The sequence below is a fragment of the Oryctolagus cuniculus genome, chromosome 4 (genome assembly GCF_964237555.1).
Source record: "Oryctolagus cuniculus chromosome 4, mOryCun1.1, whole genome shotgun sequence".
In the NCBI taxonomy this organism is placed as follows: Eukaryota; Metazoa; Chordata; class Mammalia; order Lagomorpha; family Leporidae; genus Oryctolagus; species Oryctolagus cuniculus.
The window spans coordinates 169,289,659-169,308,642 of NC_091435.1; the positions used below are offsets into that span (position 1 = coordinate 169,289,659).

The window sequence follows — 18,984 nt, forward strand, 5'->3', positions numbered from 1 at the left end:
GGGTAAGTACCTGGCTCCTGGCTTCGGATCAGTGTGATGCGCCGGCCGCAGCGTGCTGGCCGCGGCAGCCATTGGAGGGTGAACCAACGGCAAAGGAAGACCTTTCTCTCTCTCTCTCTCACTGTCCACTCTGCCTGTCAAAACAAACAAACAAAAAACCAAGTATATGGAAGATCTCTCTGTCACTACTTCTCTCTCTGCAACCCTGCCTTTCAAATAAATAAATAAATCTTTAAAAAATTAATCTCCTACAGATTTATTGAATTTTGAATCCCACGTGTGGTTACCTTGGCAGGGTGGGCCAGAGCAAATGATTTCCCTGGCCTCCTATAGCCCATGGGCTGGACATTACCCACCCCCATTTAGAGAGTAACAAATGTTTAAGATATCTATAATTTCCTTCATATGTAAATTGAAATGTCTACAGGAGATGGAACTAGTAGATCACTGGCAGTGGGACATGATAGTTATATAGTATAGATAAAATTGTGAAAAATCCACTATAACAATGATAAAGGCACAGACCTAAATGCCCTCCAGCTCAAGGTGTCTCTAGAAGGAGTAAAGAGCCTCTTGGGAGGGCAATACGGCTCACTAGGCTAATCCTCCGCCTGCGGCGCCATACACGGGGTTCTAGTCCCAGTTGGGGCGCCGGATTCTGTCCCGGTTGCTCCTCTTCCAGTCCAGCTCTCTGCTATGGCCCAGGAGTGCAGTGGAAGATGGCCCAAGTGCTTGGGCCCTGCACCTGCATGGGAGACCAGGAGGAAGCACCTGGCTCCTGGCTCCAGATCAGCGCAGCGTGCCAGCCGTAGCGGCCATTTCGGGGGTGAACCAACGGAAGGAAGACCTTTCTCTCTCCCTCTCTCTCTCACTGTCTAACTCTGCCTGTCAAAAAAAAAAAAAAAAAAAAAAAAAAAAAGAGCCTCTTGGGAAGTCTTGAGATGAGGGAGACTATACCCATTACTAAATTTTTCCTGAATATTTTACATAAGATTTATATCGGTCAGAGTTTATCCAAGAAAAGAGAAACCACTTTAGGTTCTGGCATTGTGGAACAGCAGGTTAAGTCGCCGCCTTGCGACCCCAGCACCCACATCGGAGTGCTCGTTCAAGTCATGGTTGCTCTGCTTCCAACCCAGCTCCCTGCTAATGCACCTGGGAAATCAGCAGAAGGTGGCCAAGTGCCTGGGCCCCTGCCACCCAAGTAAGAGACCCAGATGGAGTTCCAGGATCCTGGCTTTGGTTTGGCCCAGCGCTGGCCATCGCAGTCATTTGGGAAGTGAACCAGTGGATGGAAGATCTCTCTCTCTGTCTCTCCCTCCCTCTCTGTCACTCAGGCTTTCAAATACATAAAATACATCCCCTAATAAAGAAGAAACCACTTCAAACACCTTGAAGCTATCTGAGCGAGGGCAGGCAGTTGAGCGCCTGCTGGGATGCCCACATCGCACGCCGCAGTCCCCAGGCTTCAACTCCAGCCCTGCTCCCTATTCCAGCTTCTTACTGAGGCCCAGCCTCAGAGGCAGGTGGTGATGGCCCAAGAGCTGAGCTCTGGTCACCCACGTGGAAGAGCCAGACTGAGTTACTAACTCGGAGCCTTGGCCTGGCCTAACCCCAGCCACTGGGCATTTGGGGGAGTGAACCAGCCGAGGGAGCTCTCTCTATATTTTTCTCCATCTAGCAGCCTCTCAAATAAGATCTTTTTAAAAGGAAAAATATGAGGGGCCTGCACTGTGACATAGTAGGGAAGCTGCCATCTGGAGAACCAGCATCCCACGTGGGCACGACCTCGTGTCTCGGCTGCTCCACTTCCAATCCAGCTCCCTGATGACGCGCCTGGGAAGGCAGCAGAGGGACGGCACACAGTGGTTGTGGGAAGCTGAAGCGGTATGGCTCCTTAGGACAACAGCTGGGCAGTTAAAAGTTAAACAGAGGTACCACGGGACCCAGCAATTCCACTCAGTTACACAGCAAGAGAAATGAAAAACACATCCACACAAAAACTCGCAGATGAGCATTTACAGCAACGTCATTCACAACAGCCAAACGATGAAAGTAACCCAGACAGCCGTCTACTGAAGAGTAACAGTATGTGCTATATCCTTACCGTGGCATAGTATTCAGCCATAAAAAAGAATAAAGTACTGATACTTGAAGAGACACTATAGAGAACTCCAGAAAAAAATCATACAAAGAAGCCAGACATAGAAGGTCACACCTTAGTCGTTTCTTGTTAAGTGAACTGTCCAGAACAGGCAAACCCATACAGACACAAAGAAAATCAATAGTTGAAGGAATGAGGAGGGGCTGCCTATGGATAGAGTTTGGGGGGGGGGGTGATAAAAAAATGTCCTGCTGTTAATTATTCCCTTCCTATCAGATTTCTAAGCAATTTTGGAAGGGGGCGGCCTTTCCAATTTTCCTTGATTTTTCCAATGAGAAAACATGTGGAAGAAAGTGACTGAGAAATTCCATATCATACAGGAAAGTGGGAAGATGAGAGGTTCTCAGAGTATGGTCTGAAAGGATCCTAAGACCGCTTCAGGGTTTGTGAGGTCAAAACTGTTTCCATAATTATACCGAGATGTTAGTTGCTTTTTTCACTCTCGTTCTCTCACAAGTACACTGTGGTGTTTCCAGAGCCTACGTGGTATGTGATCACTGGTGTTACTGTTGTAACATTTCATGTGTATGTTCTAGAATTTCCTAAAATCGTAAGTTTAGAGTATAAATATGAGTACGAATGTGTACATCTATCTGTCATCTAACACAACTGTTCTCAGTACTTCTGCTGTTTGCTTACCATCTATGGTTACACCAGCCATAATCTTTTTTTTTTGTTTTTACTGCTTTATTCCAATAATGAATTATACACAAATTATAAGCAAATAATGAACACACCAACCCATATTCTGTATTTCTGTAGTACGAATATAGTTTTTCCCATGGTTGGTAATTTTTATTTTTATATTTTTAAAAAATATTTTTAATTCACTTCATGCCTACAGTTTGTATGCCCTGAGATAAACTGTAGACTCCACAAAACACCAAAACATGCTTCCTAATCCTTTTTTTTCACTTTTTTATTTAATAAATGTAAATTTACAAAGTGCAAAAAAAATGTCCTGGAAATAAACAGCTGCAAAACTATCTGAACATACTCAAACCCATGGAATTGCATAGTTTAAAAGGATGACTTGCATCGTATGTGAATTACATCTTAACCTTTAAAGGTTGGATTCCCCCAAACACCCACCGTGGCTTGTTCGGTCACAGCTGTGGTGGTCGACTGGGCAGTTTTCTGCTGCACGCGGTATCGAGGGTTCACTCACCGCTGCATTCAGCTGGCGGCTCTGCTGGGCTGGATGGTTCCCGAAGGCTCATTCATTGGTCTGGAACTTGGTGCTGGCTGTGAGCCAGGACTACTCGGTTGTCTTCCACACTGCCTGTCTGTCTCCAGCAGGGTAGCTGAGTTCTAAGAGAGGGAGAACGGGAGCTGTGGTGCCTTTTAAGAGCCAGGCCCAGAACTGGCTCACATCACTTCTGCTGCCTTCTTTTGGTCAGAGCAAGTACTAGCCAATTATATTCAAGGGGAGGGGAAAGGTGTCTCCACCCTTTTCTTTTCCCTCTTGCTTTATTGAGGCATGATTGACAAATAAAATGTGGATAGATTAAGGTATACAGTGTGATGTTATGATGCATGTATATGTTGTTAAATAAGTACCACAAGCAAGCCAACAGATCCATTACCTCACCCAGTTACCACTTGTGTGTGTGTGTGTGTGTGTGTGTGGTGGGAACTTTGGACATCTCTTCTAGTGAGCTTCAAGTATGTATTATTGTATCTATAGTCATCATGACTTTGGACTAACCACTCCTTTTATTTTAAAGATTTTATTTATTGGCTGGTGCCGCCAATAAATTAGCAGAGGCTAATCCTCTGCCTGCGGTGCCGGTACCCTGGGTTCTAGTCCCGGTTGGGGTGCCAGTTCTGTCCTGGTTGCTCCTCTTCCAGTCCAGCTCTCTGCTGTGGCCCGGAAGGCAGCGGAGGGTGGCCCAGGTGTTTGGGCCCTGCACCCGCCTGGGAGACCAGGAGAAGCACCTGGCTCCTGGCTTTGGATCGGTGCAGCACGCCGGCTGTGGTGGCCATTTGGGGGGTGAACCAACGGAAGGAAGACCTTTCTCTCTGTCTCTCTCTCTCACTCTCTTACTCTGCTTGTCAAAAAAATCTATTTATTTATTTTAAAGAGTTACAAATAGAGAGGGAAAGATGGTGGGGAGGAGAGAGAGAGAGAGATCTTTCATCCACTGATTCATTCCCCAGATGGCCGCAATAGCTGGGACTGGGCCAGCCCAAATCCAGAAGCCAGGAACTCCAGCCTGGTCTCCCATGTGGGTGGCAGGGATTCAAGTCCTTGGGCCATCTTCTGCTGCCTTTAAGGCACATTAGCAGGGAGCTGGATCTGAAGCAGCGCAGCCAGGACTTGAACCAGTCCTCTGATGCAGAATGTCAGCATGGCAGGCAGCAGCTTGGCTCACTGTGCCACAACCCTAGCCCCTTGACTGGAGGAGCAGCATGCGCACACTGGGATGGGAGGATTTGCTAACAATTATCCTTGGAGACAGCCTGCTACAAATGGCAAGGCCCACGTCCCACTGGAGGGATTCTGGATGGCTAGTGGTACCATCACTGGCAGGAGGCAAGTGGCGCACCGGAGCTGGTGACAGAGCAGAGTCCCGTTGAGTTTTTGCACTTCCTATTCCTGAAGTCATTCCCCATCAATGACATGAGTGAACTGGGCTGTGAACAGAAGGAGAGCTGTCAATATTGAAAGACGAGATAAGCAGCCTGAAATAATAAACAAATCCTTGAACCTGCAATGCAACGATGAAGATTATACCCACTTACTAGACCTGTGGTTTGGGAAACTGAGTAAATGTTTGTGCTTCAGTTCCTTATCTATGAAGCAGAGAAAAAGAACCAACAGATACGGGACCACATTTAAGAAGGTGAAAAAGGACTTTGCTGACAGCTAACCTGCAGAGAGGGACTGAGTAGGAAACAGGGGCTGGCACTGTGGCATAGTAGTAGGTTAAGTCTCCGCCTGCAGTGCCAGCATCACATGTGGGCACCGGTTCAATTCCTGGCTGCTCCACTTCCGATCCAGCTCCCTGCTATGGCCTGGGAAAGCAATGGAAGATGGCCCAAGTCCTTGGGCCCCTGCACCCACGTGGAAGACTTGGAAGCAGCTCCTGGCTCTCGGTCTGGCCCAGCTCTAGCTGTTGTGGCCGTTTGGGGAGTGAACCAGCAGATGGAAGACTGATCTTTGTCTCTCACGCTGTCTGTAACTCTGCCTCTCAAATAAATAAGTAAATAAATCTTTGAAAAATATATAGAATATTTGAAAAAAATTGGAAACAGTTCTGCTGGCACACAAACAACTGGACACAAACAACACTCACAGATCATGGACAAAGTTCATACAATGGTAGGTGTAAACACACCAACACTGTGTTATGGGCAAGGCAGAAATAAGGCCCTGCACAACCACAAAAATGAATGATGCTGCCCGTTTACCCAAGACAGCTGTAGCGTGCCTTAATCTTCCTGCATCTTAGATAAAAACTGACAATCACTGAGTTACCTGTCTCCTGACTGCGTTCAGTCCAAACGCGGCCCCTTACCTCTCACAACCTTCTACACAGTCAAAAGCAGCCCCTCCTGATTCCCCAATAAAGGAATCCCCTTTCCCCACCGCATTCCAGGTCGCCTTCTTATGTTGAGCTGTAATGCACAGTCACCAAAAGTCACACTAAAATACACATACTGGCCTTGTTCAAAATACATAAAATATCCACAGTCCAACAACACAATCAACACATATAGTACAGTAACATGTCGATAAGAAATCAATGAGATACATATCGATGATACATCAATGAGAAATAAACTACTGCACTCAGCAACATGAATCTCATCATCTTGAGAAAGAAGAAGCTATACTCCAAAGAAAACATGTTGTGTGCTCCATTTACCAGAAGTCTTTATTTATTTATTTATTTAATTTTTTTGGACAGGCAGAGTGGACAGTGAGAGAGAGAGAGAGAGAGAGAGAGAAAGGTCTTCCTTTTGCCGTTGGTTCACCTTCCAATGGCCGCCGCCGGCGCACCGCGCTGATCCGAAGTTACCATAAGTCTTAAAAACAGGAGGCAGGAATTCCCAGCGTCAGACATCAGCATCCCTGTGGAAGAATGAGGAGAGCCTCCTTGTGAGGGTGATGCTCTGTACCTCCTCTGGGTATTAATTATGTGAAAATTCAAAAGGCTGCGCTTGCAACGTGTGCGCCTTCCTTCATGCATGCTAACTTGAATAAAAAAGAAACAAGCAATACGTTAAAGGGACACAGGAGCAGACACGGGGGAAAAAAAAAAAACACCTCCCAACTGGGGCCAGCGTTGTGGCCTAGCAGATTAAGTCACCGCCTGTGACACCAGCGCCCCACACCGGCACCAGTTCAAGTCCCGGCTGCTCCACTTCCGATCCCGCTCCCTGCTAACGCGCCTGGGGAAGCAGCAGATGATGGCCCAAGCGCTTGGCCCCTGCACCCACGTGGGAGAAGCAGGTGGGTTCCAGGCTCCTGGTCTCCGCCCGGCCCGGCCCAGCTGCAGCAGCCACGTGGGGAGTGACCCAGTGGGTGGAAGAGTTCTTTTGGTCTGTCTCTCCCTTTCTGTCAATGTGCCTTTGGAATAAATCACAATAATCAAATACAAAATAAACTCCTAGTTAGCAGAGCTGGGACAATGCGCGCGACAGAATAATGCAGCGTTGGGTGGGAACCACAGTGTGCAGTGACTGCTGCTATAAATACTGGATAACTGCGGGGGGCGGGGGAATAACTGGGGGGGGGGATAACTGCTGAGGGGGGGTCCTCCCGTGGAGACCCTCGTTCAGGGACGGCAGAAGACGGAGCGCCAGCTAGGGGTCAGCGCGCTCTCGGCTCCAGAGCGCCGGGAGGGCCGGAGGGCCAGGAGCGACGGAGGCGCAGCCGCCCGGACAGCAGTGGGCACAGCCCCAGCCTGGCCGAGACACACGCCGCGCAAGGCGCCTCCCTCACCGGACCCCGCCGGCCGCCTCGGAACGGTCACCGAAGCCAAGCAAGCGCCGAGAAGCCCCGGAGCCAGAACGCGGAACGGGGCGGGGCGGACGCCGGCGAGGGGCGGGGCGGACGCCGGCGTGGGGTGGGGCCGGCGCGGCGTGGGGCGGAGCCGGGCGCGAGGGCGGAGCGGACGCCGGCGTGGGGTGGGGCATACGCGACGTGGGGCGGGGCCGGGCGCGAGGGCGGAGCGGACGCCGGCGTGGGGTGGGGCCGGGCCCGAGGGCGGGGCGGACGCCGGCAAGGGGCGGGGCATACGCGACGTGGGGCGGGGCCGGGCGCGAGGGCGGAGCGGACGCCGGCGTGGGGCGGGGCCGGGCGCGAGGGCGGGGCGGACGCCGGCGTGGGGCGGGGCCGGCGCAGTTCCCACGCCGGCTCCCGGAAGTGGTGTGTTCCGGGACGCCGCGGGGCGGAAGCGGCGTATGGCGGGAGGCTGGGGCGCTGCCTGGGCGGGGACGCCGCTGCTGTTGCTAGACGACGCGGACCCGCTCTCGTCACTTCCTCAGCCCGCCGTCTGCCCACTCGCCAGGCCGGAACCGGGGGGCCCGGAGTCGGGGTAGGCTCGAGAGTTGTCCTCCGAGGTCCCGGACAGCGACCAGCCCGGCGGCGGGAGTCGGGGCCACGCCGCCTGCGGGGAGGAACTCGAGCCGAGGCGGGAAGATGGCTGCAGACAAGCCCGCAGGTGACGCGCGCGGGGCGGCGGCGGGACGCGCGGGGCGGGCGGCGGCGGGGCGCCCTGCGGTGGGCGCGCGCTTCTCCGTCCCTGCTCTGCCTCGGCCGATCTGGCCCACGTGGAGTCTTGGAGCCCCGAGCTCTGTAGTTCAGGACGCGTCCGGGCAGCTCTCTGCAGTAACTCGGCCTGGAGGGAGGACGCGCTGGTTCCGCCGCTCCGCAGACCCGGCGCGCGCGGCTGCCGCCACGGCCGGTGGCTCTCGCTGGGGTGCACCTGCACGTCCCGTGGAAGGAACTTCGCGAGCCCCGCTCGTCTCGGCGGCAGGACGTTTCTGTGTGTGTGTGTGTGTGTGTGTGTGTGTTCCTTAGTTCCCCAAGGTCAGCCGCTTCGTCTTGACGGTGAGAAGAGCGAACACAGTGTCCGTGCTGGCCGCCCTGGTAGGTCCAGATCTCTCCAGTAACTGACAAACGGACTTAGAGACTTCGCTCAGCAGCCACTAGACAGCCACAGATGCACACGGTCTTTTCGAAACATCAGCTTCTGCTAAGGAGAACAGCAGAGAGAAGGGTTAGGCGGTGAGCGTGATGCAGTGTAGTGGAGTTTCGAGAGCGGCCCGGGACTGCCCCTGCAGAGCTGGTGTTCGGGCAGAATTCTGGATGCAGGGGAGGAGAGGGAGGGTGCTACAGGCTCTGCGTGAACTTGGCCTGTGCAGGGGGACCAGCTTCTGTCTCCTGTGTGCAGAGCGCCAGGGTTCCCGTTTCTGCTCGCCTGGAATCACCCTTCTAAAACCTAAAGCACTTGTGGTTTTCAAGCCCTGCCACAGAAATAAAGCCTCTCGTCTTGTTCCTGGATTCATTCGCAAAGCTGGAGAAAGGGATCTGACTCACCGTCTGCCCCGGAAGACTTGCTCTTCAGTCTGTTAGAAGGAGCAGGCCTTTCTTTTCTTTTAAGATTTATTTGAGAGGTAGAGTTACAGATAGAGGAAGAGACAGAGAGAGGTCTTCCATCCGCCGGTTCACTCCCTAATTGGCCGCAATGGCCGAGCTGCACCAATCTGAAGCCAGGAGCCTCCTCCGGGTCTTCCATGCGGGTGCAGGGGCCCAAGGACTTGGGCCATCTTCTACTGCTTTCCCAGGACACAGCAGAGAGGTGGATGGGAAGTGGAGCAGCCGGGACTAGAACCGGTGCCCACATGGGATGCCGGCACTGCAGGCAGCAGCCCTACCTGCTACACCACAGTGCCAGCCCCTGGGCAGGCCCTTCATATTTGCAGTACCATTTGGTAAGAGCTATGTCTAGTTGGAGAATAAGGCCCAGCGCATTTCTTTGGTTGATTTAAGTTTGTAGACCACTTTGCTACCTAAGTTGTAAGGCTTTGGTTTGTATAAAATGGTTGACTGTTCAATGCGACTTCTTGGAATCTGTGTGCTCCACTTGGACTTTCTGGTCCCATTTTCACTCTTATTTTTGTTCTCAAATTGTTTCTTTTCTTATAATGTGATTCAGGACTCCAGCTACAATTATGAGAGAGCTGGGGATTGAAGCCACCATACCGTTCCATTTCCCAAAGTGCCCTTTTAGCCAGCCTGTAAAGGGTTGTCAGTTCCAGCTTTCTCTGCCCGTCCACTGGCTCCAGTAGCTAGCCGCTGGCATGCCTCTGGCGGTTCCATCGGGCGCTGTGTTATTTAGGATGCAGCATTTTCCTCCTGACGTCCTTTCTCTGGGGGCATCCTGAGAGTACTGGATACTCAGGCCTCCCTGCTCAGCCGCCTCCTGCAGCAGCGCGCCCCACCGAGCCGGACTCCATGGCCTGCGTCAGTATGGGAAGCTCGGAGGCGGGGGCTGGAGTCGCCTTTACGGTCCTTTAGACGGCCCCCACGCTTCCCGGTGGTCCAGTCCTCTAACTGGAGGGTGTGCATGTGACTGGGGCACTTGGTGTGGGCCCGCCCAGCAGGGGTGGAGCCTGTCTTCCTTCCAGATCTTCATCAGCACCAAACTGCTGGCTGGGAAGTGGTGGACTGAACCTGACAGTCTGGCAGGGAGTCAGTCCTTGCACCTTAGGGATGATAAAGTAGAGCATGTGGCCAGCACATAGTCCTTAGAAACTCATCTTTGGGTTCCATGTGGTCCTCCTACGCAAGGGAGCCCAGGTCACAGTTCCTGGGGAGGCCGTCACTCCTCCCTTCCCAGCTGTTCTGACCCTCAGGAGGTGTCTGCTCCAGGAGAGTGGTTTCCAAGGGTGGCGCGGCAGTCTTTCTGACTCACCCCTTCCACCTTTCCTGGAGAGGCAGGATGCTAGGGAGTGAGGAAGAGCCGTTTACTGCCCAGCCTTTCCACAGCCCCTTCAGGATCGTTAATGTGAAATGACCCCCGCTGTCTGAATCCGGGTTCTCTGCAAGTCCTAGTATTTTGATGACATTTCCAGCAATGGCAGTTGTGAGAAAGCCTCCACCCAGCCAGAAAATGATCTGCTACCATCAGCAACTATTTTTCTTTTCTTTTTTTCCTTTTTTTTTTAAGATTTTATTTGTTTTACTTGAAATTCAGAGTTGCAGAGAAGCAGAGAGAAAGAGGAGTCTTCCATCCGCTGGTTCACTTCCCAGGTGGCCGCAATGGCTGGAGCTGCGCCGATCCGAACCCAGGAGCTTCCTCTGGGTCTCCCACGTGGGTGCAGGGCCCCAAGCACTTGGGCCATCTTCTACTGCTTTCCCAGGCCATAGCAGAGAGCTGGATCAGATTGGAGCAGCCGGGACTCGATCCGGCGCCCATATGGGATGCTGGCACTGCAGATGGTGGCTTTATCTGCTGTGCCACAGCGTGAGGTGTTTCTGTAAAGTCTACCTGGATACTTTGAAATTGCCTTAACCCAGGAGGTCTTCCTCCTGTGTTTTGTTTTCTAAGTACCTGTTTATCCTCTGACATGTTACACAACCTCCACTTGCCTTCTTAGCTGTGGTATAGATTGCCACACACCTATAGTCTCTTAAGTTTTTTTTTTTTTTTTTTTTTTTTGACAGGCAGAGTGGACAGTGAGAGAGAGAGAGACAGAGAGAAAGGTCTTCCTTTGCCGTGGGTTCACCCTCCAATGGCCGCCGCGGCTGGCGCGCTGCGGCCGGCGCAACGCGCTGATCTGATGGCAGGAGCCAGGAGCCAGGTGCTTCTCCTGGTCTCCCATGGGGTGCAGGGCCCAAGCACTTGGGCCATCCTCCACTGCACTCCCGGGCCACAGCAGAGAGCTGGCCTGGAAGAGGGGCAACCGGGACTAGAACCTGGTGTGCTGGCGCCGCTAGGCGGAGGATTAGCCTAGTGAGCCGCGGCGCCGGCGTGTCTCTTAAGTATTGCATCACACCATCACATATAGCCTGGGGACCACATGGCTCCCTTTATGTTATATGGACAGTAATCTCATCCCGGGTTTACTTACATCTCTCCCATCAGGGAGCACCCACTTTTCAGCTTCCATTTGAGTGGGCTCCATTCGGTGTAGTCCCTCTCTGCTCCTTAGTAAACCGGGCGTTAGTGCTACTCTCGGGATGTGTGGGATTAGATTGCATAATTTGATTCCTCCTTCTAGGGAGGTTTGCTTAGCGGCTGCATCTGCAAGTCTGTCTCGCATGACTTAGGCAGAATTTCCCTTTTGATGACCATTTACCTGAACTGGAGCCACTTCTGTTGGAAGTAAGAGGCTTTCTAGACCTTGTTTTACTAACTCCCCAGGTACCAGTTCCTTTCTTAAATTCTGCACTGATGTATGGGGCCCATCAGATTTTCTGCCTGGGAGAATCGGGGTACAGGGACATGCGAGGTTCTAACCCTTCTTCAATAGGAACGGGGTATTGTCTTGTATAAGCTTTCTCTCCCGATTGTTTGCTTCCCTCCCCCTTTTTGAGGGGGAACAGAGGGGTCAACTGCTTCATCAAGCAGGGAGCGTAATCTGTTTCTTCTAAGGATGGAGTTTTGTCGTTCACATAGAAAACTGGAGCTTGGCACACTCAATCTTCGTCTGAGCCACACTTGGGCCAAAAAACAGAAGGTTCACAAATGGAGTCTCTAGACAAAATAGGACAGCAATATTTAATCCTTTTTGCTTTTCTTTGTTCCTGGTCTGAGGAGCATCCCCCGGGGCCCCAGTACTCTCTCCCCTGTGAACTGTCGGGGGTGTCAGAGGGAGCCTCTTCACCCGCCTTGGCCTGGAATTCTTATTCCCCATTTTGGCTGGTGAGTGTCCCTGTGCTCTCTGTCTCCTGTAACGGAGGTCTGTTGCACACCGCGGGACCCACTTCATCTGTCTCCGGCTGGTTCCCTTGCTGGATGATGGAACCGCTGGCGGGGACTCCACACGCTCTTCCTGTCTAAGATACCCCTCAGCCACACAGACTCGGCGTGCAGAAGTACCCAGCCAGCCAGCAAGGCCGTACTTACAGCCCGGCTTCTCCTTCCTTGGCTCCTGCACAGGGTTGCCTGGTTGCCATGTGCTTTTTCTTTTCTGTGTCGCCTCCATCGCCTTCCTAACGACAGCCTCAAGCCTTTCTGTGGTTCTGCCGGAAATGGGGCACGCGGACCTAGCGGCCACGCAGAAATCGGGGGGGTGTGTCTCCCCCTCTGCCAGGGGCCGTTCCACGCTTGCACAGAGAGCCTGGGAGAGCCCCCAGGTCTGTGGGAAACACCCTCACCTGTCTACTCGAGGTGGACTAGCGCAGTGAAAGCAGGCTGGTGTCAAGGGCAGCAGGAGCAGGCAGTTTAACCCAGCCCGCAGGTCCCTCCCCTGTGCTCACTGGCTGAATACTAGGGGGCGTACAGTCTTTCTGAGGGCATCTCAGTTACAAAGTCACCTTCCTCCTTCCTTCTCAGTGTTTCAGTGTCCTCCTGGGAGTTGATCACTCCATGGCATCCTGTTTGCCTAGTGAATTGTGCTGCATCCGCAGGTCATCCAGCAGTAACTTCCATTCTGTGCTGGGAAATGGATCACCAGACATTTTCTTACATCTCCATTTCAACTACTGTGTTCCAGCCTTTACCTCTTAATATGCTGTATTTTTAAAAATATTTATTTATTTGAAAGAATTGCAGAAAGGGAGAGGTCTTCTATCCGCTGGTTCACTCCCTAAATGGCTGCAACAGCCAGGGCCAGACCAGGCCGAAGCCAGGAGCCAGGAGCTTCTTCCAGGTCTACCACATGGGTGCAAGGGCCCAACCACTTGGGCCATCTTCTGCTTTCCCAGACCATGAGCAGAGAGCTGGATCGGAAATAGAACAGCCAGGACTTGAACTGACCCCCGTATGGAATGTGGCTTTACCCACTCTACCACAACTCCAGCCCTCATGTGATGTATTTGACTTAAAGTGAACAACAGGCGAGAGTTTGTTGCTGTCCATTGCGTTCTCACTGCTGTCTTTATGTCTAAAACACTCCTTGAATCATGTCGTTCTACCTGTAAACTTGAGACTGTACTGTGTTTGGGGGCATCAAGTCTCTTCCTCTTTAATGCAGTTTGTGAGCCTCTTCGCTCTTTCCCACAGATTTTGTGTTTCAGTCCATCCAGCTCTCGACATTAGAAGTGACTCCCCTGCAAAGTGCTGTGGTCTAGATGTAGCTTGAGTGTGTTCCCACAAGTGTGCAAGAGCTGGACGCTTGCTCCCGTGTGTTGATGTGAGAGACGGTGGCATCTAGGAGGTGGCGTTTGTCCTACGACTGAAGAGTGAGTCCGCCTGTGTCCCGTATGAGAGTGCCTGTGGTCAGTACCCAGCTCCAGCTCTGGCTCGTGACCTCAGTTTCTGGCATGTACAGCTTAGGATGCGGCCGAGGTGGCTCAGGTAATTGGGTTCATCCAAATCAGATGGGAGACCAGCTGAATTCCTGGCTGCAGCTCCAGTCTTTGCAGGCATTTGGGAAGTAAATCAGCTAGCTGAGAGCTGTCTGTCTGCCTCTCTTCCTCTCATATAAATATAGGCAGGACCTAGTGGAAGGTAGGTAAGTCCCTGGAGCAGTGCCTTTAGGAAGGATTAATATAGTTCTTGCAGGACTCTAGAGCTATTATGAAAGAGTTAACGTGCTGGCATTGTGATGTTGCTCCTGCGTCCCATATGGGTGCTGGTTCATGTCCCGGCTATTCCACTCCAGATCCAGCTCCCTGCTAATGGCCTGAAAAAGCAACAGAAGATGGTCCAAGTGCTTGGGCCTTTGCCACCCACGTGGGAGACCTGGATGAAGCTCCTGGCTCCTGACTCCTGGCTTCAGCCTGACCCAGCACTGGGCAGTGCAGCCATCTACGGAGTGTACCGAAAGATGAGAGCTCTCTCTCTCACTCTGTAACTCTTTGAAATAAGTAAGTGAATCCAGCCGGCACCACGGCTCACTAGGCTAATCCTCCGCCTAGCGGCGCCGGCACACCGGGTTCTGGTCCCGGTCGGGGCGCCGGATTCTGTCCCGGTTGCCCCTCTTCCAGGCCAGCTCTCTGCTGTGGCCCGGGAGTGCAGTGGATGATGGCCCAGGTGCTTGGGCCCTGCACCCCATGGGAGACCAGGAAAAGCACCTGGCTCCTGGCTCCTGCCATCGGATCAGCGCGGTGCGCCGGCCGCAGAGCGCCAACCGCGGCGGCCATTGGAGGGTGAACCAACGGTAAAGGAAGACCTTTCTCTCTGTCTCTCTCTCTCTCTCACTGTCCACTCTGCCTGTCAAAAAAAAAAAAAAAAATAAGTAAGTGAATCCTTAAAAAATACTGAAAAGAAAATATAAGAGAACTAATCTGGCCCCTGAATTCTCCAGGCTTCGATCTCACATGGGATCTCTCCTTGTTGCACACGCTGTCACCATACTGTTGTCTATTGTGTTGTGAGCTGTCAGCTGACACTAAACACGTAGGGCCCACCTGGTCTTGTACTTTGAACTTCCAGAATTATAGCTAAATAAACCTCTGTTCCTTTGTAAATAAAATTTATTTACTTCATTATTTGAAAGGCAGAGGGACAGCCTGAGGTCTCCCATCCAGGGGTTCACTCCCTAAATACTTGCAACAGTCAGGGCTGGGCCAGGCCAAACCCAGGAGCCCAGAATTCTACCCGGGTCTCCCACGTGGGTGGCAGGGACCCATGCATTGAGCCATTATCGGCTGCGTCCCAGAATTCTTATTAGCAGGAAGAGGGCATCAAGAGCAGAGCTTGGACTTGAACCCAGGAACTCTGATAGGGGATGCACGTGTCCCAAGCAGCTGCTTGACTGCTTGCCCAGGGGCAAGTACTGTGCAGCATGTTAGACCTCCTTCTGCGACCCTGAATCCTACTTGGGACTGGTTAGAATCCTGGCTGCTCCACGTCCAATCCAGCTCCCTGCTAATACACTTGGGAAAGCAGCAGGAGACGGCTAAAGTGCTCAGGCCCCTGCCACCCAAAAAAGACCTCAAACCTCATTTTTTAAAAAAATATGTTTTTTATTTATTTGAAAGAGTTACAGAGAAAGGTAGATTCAGAGAGAAAGAAAGGTCTTCCATCCGCTGGTTCACTCCCCAAATTACCACAATGGCCAGAGCTTGAGCTGATCCAAAGCCAGGAGCTTCTTCTTTGTCTCCCACGCAGGTACAATGGCCCAGGGACTTGGGCCGTCTTCTACTGCTTTCCCTAGCGCAGTAGCAAGGAGCTGTATCGTAAGTGGTGCAGCCAGGTCTTGAACCAGACCCACATGAGATGCCAGTGTCACAGGTGGTGGCTTACCCTGCTATGCCACAACGCCGGCGCCTTGCATTTCTTCATAAAGGACCCAGCCTTGGGTACTCTGTCATAGCAACAGAAAATACGCTCGTGCATGGAACGCTGTCTTGAGTTTCTGAGCTGGAATGCCCTTCTTTACATCTGGTGAACACTTCTCTCATGCAGAATCTTAGCATACTGACTCCTCTCTGAGCTCCTGAGGTCAGTCCTTAGCCTGGAGAGTCTCTCTGTTCGCAATTCATTGAATAAAGATCTTTTTCTCTCCCCCCCTCCCAGCTCTGTCTTTCAGGTAAATAAAATCTTATATAGTATGAAAGACAGGGAAATAATGTAAGCAAAAAATATGATTTCAAGTTGTGTAAATACTCTGAAGAAAAGCAAAATGAGAGGGAGCTTAGAGGTTAACAGTGAGGACTCTTTTTAGATGGATTGGTTAGATAAAGCTCTTTTAGTGGTGACCTTTGACCTTCAAGAGCCAACCATCTGGGAGAAGAATGACTCAGGCAGGAGAAGCAACAAATGTTTGGAACCCTTGTTGGAAAGTGTTTAAAGAACACCAGGAAAGCCTCGGAGGACCTGGACTTCGTGGCAGGCGTGCTCTAGCTCCAGTGCCCAGGGCTAGGGCCGCCAGAGAGGAGCCACTCAGTGCATACTTAGCTCCGCATGGCGAGAAAGGAAGTCGAAGCTGTGGCAGGAGCTGGGGTTTGTCCTCAGGCTTCATGGGCCCTGGAGTTCATTTTCACTCAAAGGAAAACACGGGGAGTTTTCGACAAAGGTGTTGTGGTGTGATCTCTGTTTTAACTGAGCCAAAATGGTAGGAGTTTGGACCTCGAGGTTTGAAATCTGATGGCCTGGGTTTGCTCTAACTGTACCACATATGTGACTTTAGAATATAAGGAGCTTTGGCTGGCGCCGCAGCTCATTAAGCTAATCCTCCGCCTGCGGTGCCAGCACACCAGGTTCTAGTCCCGGTCGGGGCCCCGGATTCTGTCCCGGTTGCCCCTCTTCCAGGCCAGCTCTCTCCTGTGGCCCGGGAGTGCAGTGGAGGATGGCCCAGGTCCTTGGGCCCTGCACCTGCATGGGAGACCAGGAGGAAGTACCTGGCTCCTGGCTTCAGATTGGCACAGTGCATCGGCCGTAGCAGTCATTTGGGTGGTGAACCAACGGCAAAGGAAGACCTTTCTCTCTGTCTCTCTCTTTGTCACTAACTCTGCCTGTCAAAGTGTGTCCTGTTTGTGGAATGAGAGTGATGATTTTATCTATCTCACAGGGCCTATAAAGGGTTATTATTACTTTTTTCAAATTTAAAGAAAAACTTTATTTATTGATGATCTGACAAACAATTCCTGAAAGATCAACTTTTCCAGAAAACTGTAGCTACACAATGCATTGCTTCTATTGTGTTAAAATGTTAACATTAGACACAAATAGAAAACCCATGAAACAAGCCACCATTCTTCAACAGTTTGAGCAAAGATAAAATGCCTAAGGAACCACATGGATGACTTGCCAAGGATGGGCTCTTTACTTTAAACATCACTTAAAAATTAAAAAAAGAGCACAAACGGAGGAGTTTTTCAGTTATATACTTTTTTTTTTTTTTTTTTTTTTTTTTTTTTTGACAGGCAGAGTGGACAGTGAGAGAGAGAGACAGGGAGAAAGGTCTTCCTTTTGCTGTTGGTTCACCCTCCAATGGCCGCCACGGCTGGCGCGCTGCGGCCGGCGCACTGCGCTGATCCAATGGCAGGAGCCAGGTGCTTCTCCTGGTCTCCCATGGGGTGCAGGGCCCAGGTACTTGGGCCATCCTCTACTGCACTCCCGGGCCATAGCAGAGAGCTGGCCTGGAAGAGGGGCAACTGGGACAGAATCCGGCGCCCCAACCGGGACTAGAACCCGGGGTGCCAGCGCCGCTAGGTGGAGGATTAGCCTAGTGAGCCGGCCCAGTTATATACTCTGAATTGAACCTGTGGCACTGAGAATCGGAGCATCTTGTCCTTTAGCGTTAACACATTATGAAAGTGCGTAGTGTCAAAGGAATAGAACCACCAGCGTTCAAAGCAGCTTTGTCGACCAGGCAGTGAAACCACAACACGTCCCTCTGTTGTCCATCACTGAATACACTGGTGGCAACTTGGAAATGAAAAAGTAAGAAAAGAAAAAAAGGAGCTGCAACCCCATTCATTTTCTGTGTTTAAAATCAAACAGGGGGCCGGTGCTGTGGCGTAGCGGGCAAAGCTGCCACCTGCAGTGCCGGCATCCCACATGGGCACCGGTTCGAGTCCTGGCTGCTCCACTTCCAATCCAGCTCTCTGCTATGGCCTGGGAAAGCAGTAGAAGATGGCCCAAGTGCTTGGGCCCCTGCACCCGCATGGGAGACCAGGAGGAAGCTCCTGGCTCCTGGCTTCGGATCAGTGCAGCTCCGGTCCTTGCAGCCAACTGGGGAGTGAACCAGTGGATGGAAGACCTCTCTCTCTGCTTCTCCTTCTCTCTGTAACTCTTTCAAATAAATAAATAAATCTTAAAAAAAAAAATCAAACAGAAAACAAGCATGGATTCTGTTAGACACTAACGTCTTCAGACTGCATCGTTTGTACAAGAGAAGGGCTGAGAACAAAGATATGCTTACAGAGACGCAGTCCTTAGTGAGTCTGGCGCCTCTCACACAGCTTCCCGGTGCTTCCCAGGGGAGCCCGTTCATAGTCACTGGTGCTAAGCACTTTAGGACATCGTGAAGATAGCTGAGTAATACAGCAAGGCCTTCTCATCCAGAGGTGTGGGGGCAACATCACTGCAGTTGGCACACACAGTCGCGGCAGATGTGGCGCCCCAGGCACTGGGCCATGGGTGCGTCCGGGTGCTCTCCGAGGACGGCAGCGTGCGGTGGGCCCTCAGGTCTGGAGGGCAGCTGTGTGCCCAGCATTACATGAAGGGATTCTTTCATCCCTGCCACAACTTCATGAACAGCATACTCCTTGTTATCTGTGTTTCCACGAGATTTCTCGTAATTTGCATAATCTTCCAGAAAGGAATCCACTTTGTTCTTGGCAGGAAGATAAAAGAGCTGTTTTTGTCTGGTAATTTAGTCCCAATCATCAACAAGCTGTGGCTTGAGCTCTTCAGGAATCTTTACTTTTTTTTTTTTTTTTTTTTTAAGATTTTATTTATTTGAGAGGTAGAGTTAGACAGTGAGAGGAAGAGACTGAGAGAGGTCTTCCATCTGTTGGTTCACTCCTCAAATGGCTGCAACGGCCGGAGCTGTGCCGATCTGAAGCCAGGAGCCTCTTCCAGTCTCCCACGTGGGTGCAGGGGCCCAAGCACTTGGGCCATCTTGTACTGCTTTCCCAGGCCACAGCAGAGAGCTGGATTGGAAGAGGAGCAGCCGGGACTAGAACCGGCGCCCGTATGGGATGCCGGCGCCGCAGGTGGAGGATTAACCTAGTGTGCCACAGCACC

At 51.8% G+C, this 18,984-nt stretch overlaps 1 protein-coding gene and 1 long non-coding RNA gene across 9 annotated transcripts in view; one reads left to right on the plus strand and one right to left on the minus strand.

The window, feature by feature from the left end:
* Nucleotides 1-6,031: 6,031 nt before the first annotated feature.
* On the minus strand, nucleotides 6,032-7,223 carry LOC138849440 (uncharacterized). The gene is made up of 3 exons (XR_011388310.1): nucleotides 7,116-7,223; nucleotides 6,611-6,740; nucleotides 6,032-6,242 (listed from the first exon to the last, which is right to left on the minus strand). It is a non-coding gene; the product is annotated as an uncharacterized lncRNA (long non-coding RNA).
* Nucleotides 7,224-7,482: 259 nt separating this feature from the next.
* The window catches only part of CNOT10 (CCR4-NOT transcription complex subunit 10), an 83,083-nt gene continuing 71,581 nt past the window's right edge, over nucleotides 7,483-18,984 (plus strand). For 3 of the 8 annotated variants that reach the window (XM_070072906.1, XM_070072907.1, XM_070072908.1), the window contains exon 1: nucleotides 7,505-7,836. In XM_070072906.1, coding sequence (XP_069929007.1) covers nucleotides 7,815-7,836 — 22 coding nt within the window. In that variant the 5' untranslated portion in view covers nucleotides 7,505-7,814. Of the gene's footprint in view, nucleotides 7,837-18,984 lie in introns of all 8 variants that reach the window. The other 5 variants (XM_070072909.1, XM_051818530.2, XM_070072910.1 and 2 more) reach the window with 3 other exon arrangements.